Below are 2,891 nucleotides of genomic sequence, written 5' to 3' on the forward strand. Positions count from 1 at the left end.
TCTTGCTAGTTTTAATCGAATTCTTCAACACCTGTTCAGTTGATTTTTGTTTTGTTGTTTGACCCATTCAATGCTTATGAGAAACGTAAACGATTACTAAGCTATTTCTTTACAATAAGTGCCTTTTATACATAGTGATTTCACAATGTTTAATAAAAAAGTGCATCCAAAATTGGAATCGATAAGTGTGTTTTCCATGATGGAAATTTGCGGCGACAATGCTTCAGCAATGGCCTTTTTAGAGGAGTCGGGCTTAGTGCCTTCAAAAAAATCGATTCCTCCAAAATGTTGCGGGATAAGCATGAGAGTGGAAAATGATGTTCGTCGAAAGCTGGGTTGGATGTGGAGGTGCGGATCTTCAGTTACCAAGGGGAAAACTTCAAACTGCCGTAAAATTTTGAATCCAAGTGATGGATCTTTCTTTGACGGCAAGTACAAAACATAAAAAATAAAAAGGCTTTCAGAATGTATTTAAAAAATATATAATTTGTAGGTAAATTTTGTCACATTTCAATCGCAGATGCTTTAGCCATATTATTTTGCTTCGTAATGGATGTTAAGGTGAGTAAAAATTTGTTCACTGCCTCTACGTGTTCACCATTGGAAGTCATAACTTTTTGTTTGGCTGTCGTTTCTAATAGCAATTACTATAATATATGCACATACATACATATGTAAAATAGATTATGCTAATGTACTTACGTATTGATTCATGATTCATCATTTTGAAATATGTACTATATATGAAAATTATATTCCATCATCTATGGAGTTTAAAATATGTACATAAATTAGTAACTTAACCCAAGGACAAAATCTAAGTATATATCTACATGTGTGGGTATGCACACTTGTAAAGAAACGTGTTATCTAAAAAGTAAAAACATGTTCTATTAACAAATGCATACAACATAAGATAAGCCGGTCAATATAATCAGTAACAAGTAGATAATTTCATATGTAAATCGCCAGATTAAAACCTACCATAATCTTGGTTAGTTCACTGATATTAAATTTTTGAACAACATCACGTAGTACCTTATCGATTGTAATGTTCTATGATTAAATATTACTGAAAAAATAGTTATATACCCAACAAACATTTTCGTTTGAGCTCACTTTGAGGGTAAGTTGAGAACTAAGGTATTTCTCAAATCGCTTAACGTTGTTTCTCAATAGTACCTCAAGTGGAGGATCATAGCATTCTCAACAAAGACCGCATTTTTCTTTGTATGAATAAAGGACAGTTTTTCAAGTTGAGAAAATGCTAGTTCTCAACTTGAACTCCAATGTAATTCTAAAATTGCTCGTTTCTGTAACTCTTCTCTACCGATTATTTCTCTACTGGTAGAGAATATACGTCATTCTCTACTATCTCAATTCGCCTTGGTAGAGAATTGTTACAGAAACAAGCTACTAGAATTGAAACGACATACATAGATGAATTTAAATATTAATTTTTAGTTTTATTACTCCTTTTGTATTATGTAGTTAATCAATATCGTATTACAATAATTCACTTCACTGTATACAGTCCGACAGTAATTTTGCCACTTGATTCACTTCGCGTTTTATTTTCTTTCAAGATTATTTGAGGATACTTTGTAAATTACTTACTTTTTGTTGGCAATTTTCCTCTTTATATAGCTTTAGTTTTTCACTTGATAATTAAAAATTCGGTTCTCTATCCCTTTTTTGAGTTGGATGATGTTGGATATCAACTTGAGAACTATGAATTTCTTCAAGGTTGGAGAAATATTTTTTTGGTGTTTATTGGGTAATAACACACTGCAACACTCAAAAAGTGTTGGGAATGGGACCAGTAGCATACATTAAGAGGTAAAAATTTGAATAAATACCAAAGCATTTGTAAAAGTTGGTTGTCATTTCCACTGTATCGATTTGAAGTTGTGAATTTAAGGCTAAAAAATAAACAAGTCAAATGATTTTTTTTTTGGCTTCGCTCACAAATTTCATACCTACATACATACATATGTATATGTATGTATATATAATATAAATTTTCCAGTTGAACTGTGCTAAAAACTCATCCCCTCCCCTTCCCGCTCCGTTAACATTGGAAGATGTGTTTAAAACTATACATTCTCATTGGGAGTTTATTTCGTCGATTTCAAAATGAGATAAAAAACAAATGGTAACCAACTTGTTCAAATTCTTTGGTACTTTTCCATTATTAGACCAGCTTAATCACCTGCTGTTGGTCCGATTCCCATCACCTCGAACTTTTTGAAATTTAGTTTACAGTGTAATTATTGTGTGAATGATAAATAAAGGCTAAAGATTAATTAAATATTTTACTACGGCGTACAAAATACATTATTTGATTTAAAAAACTGTCTTTCTTTTTAAATAGATAATATTTGCATTGAAACATTTGAATGCTTATCGGCAACGCAAGGGTGACGCAACGTCTTTAAGTACCGGCACTATAACGGACTACTACAGTCATTGTCGAGAAATAACAGAGATCATATCCTCTCATACAGATTTAGATTTGGGAAATTTGGGCAAAATAGTCTTATTTGATGAGACGTTTTTAGCAAAAAGAAAATATAATCGTGGTCGCTTTAGCGAAGAAATGACTATTAACGTAGTTGGCCTATTTTGCAAGGAGGATAGAACAGGAATATTTTATAAAGTTAACCAAACGAATATTAAAAGCTTATGGCCGTATATTGCCGAACTGGTTGACCAAGGGAAGCCAAAGAACAATGCCTTCTCCGACGAAGAGGAAAGTGATTACAGCATGGAAGAGATCATTCAAAAAGGAAAGTCAATAAGAAACGTTTCTTCAAAAAAGAAAGCACCAATACTTAGTCATCAAAATATGGGAGCAACTTTTTACAGGTTTTTAATTTAACGTACACACA

The 2,891-nt window shown here is 32.2% G+C and overlaps 1 protein-coding gene across 1 annotated transcript; it reads left to right on the forward strand.

Moving 5' to 3' along the window:
* Positions 1-6: 6 nt before the first annotated feature.
* On the forward strand, positions 7-2,868 carry LOC118742840 (the record flags this gene model as incomplete). The annotated part of the gene is given in 3 exon segments (XM_036475235.1): positions 7-428; positions 494-561; positions 2,375-2,868. Coding segments are annotated over 3 exon segments (845 nt in total), but the record flags the coding sequence as incomplete, so codon positions are not given.
* Between the last annotated feature and the right edge of the window lie 23 nt (positions 2,869-2,891).

This window comes from Rhagoletis pomonella, unplaced genomic scaffold (genome assembly GCF_013731165.1).
Source record: "Rhagoletis pomonella isolate Grant_MI unplaced genomic scaffold, Rhpom_1.0 Rhpom_scaffold_00007, whole genome shotgun sequence".
Classification (NCBI taxonomy): domain Eukaryota; kingdom Metazoa; phylum Arthropoda; class Insecta; order Diptera; family Tephritidae; genus Rhagoletis; species Rhagoletis pomonella.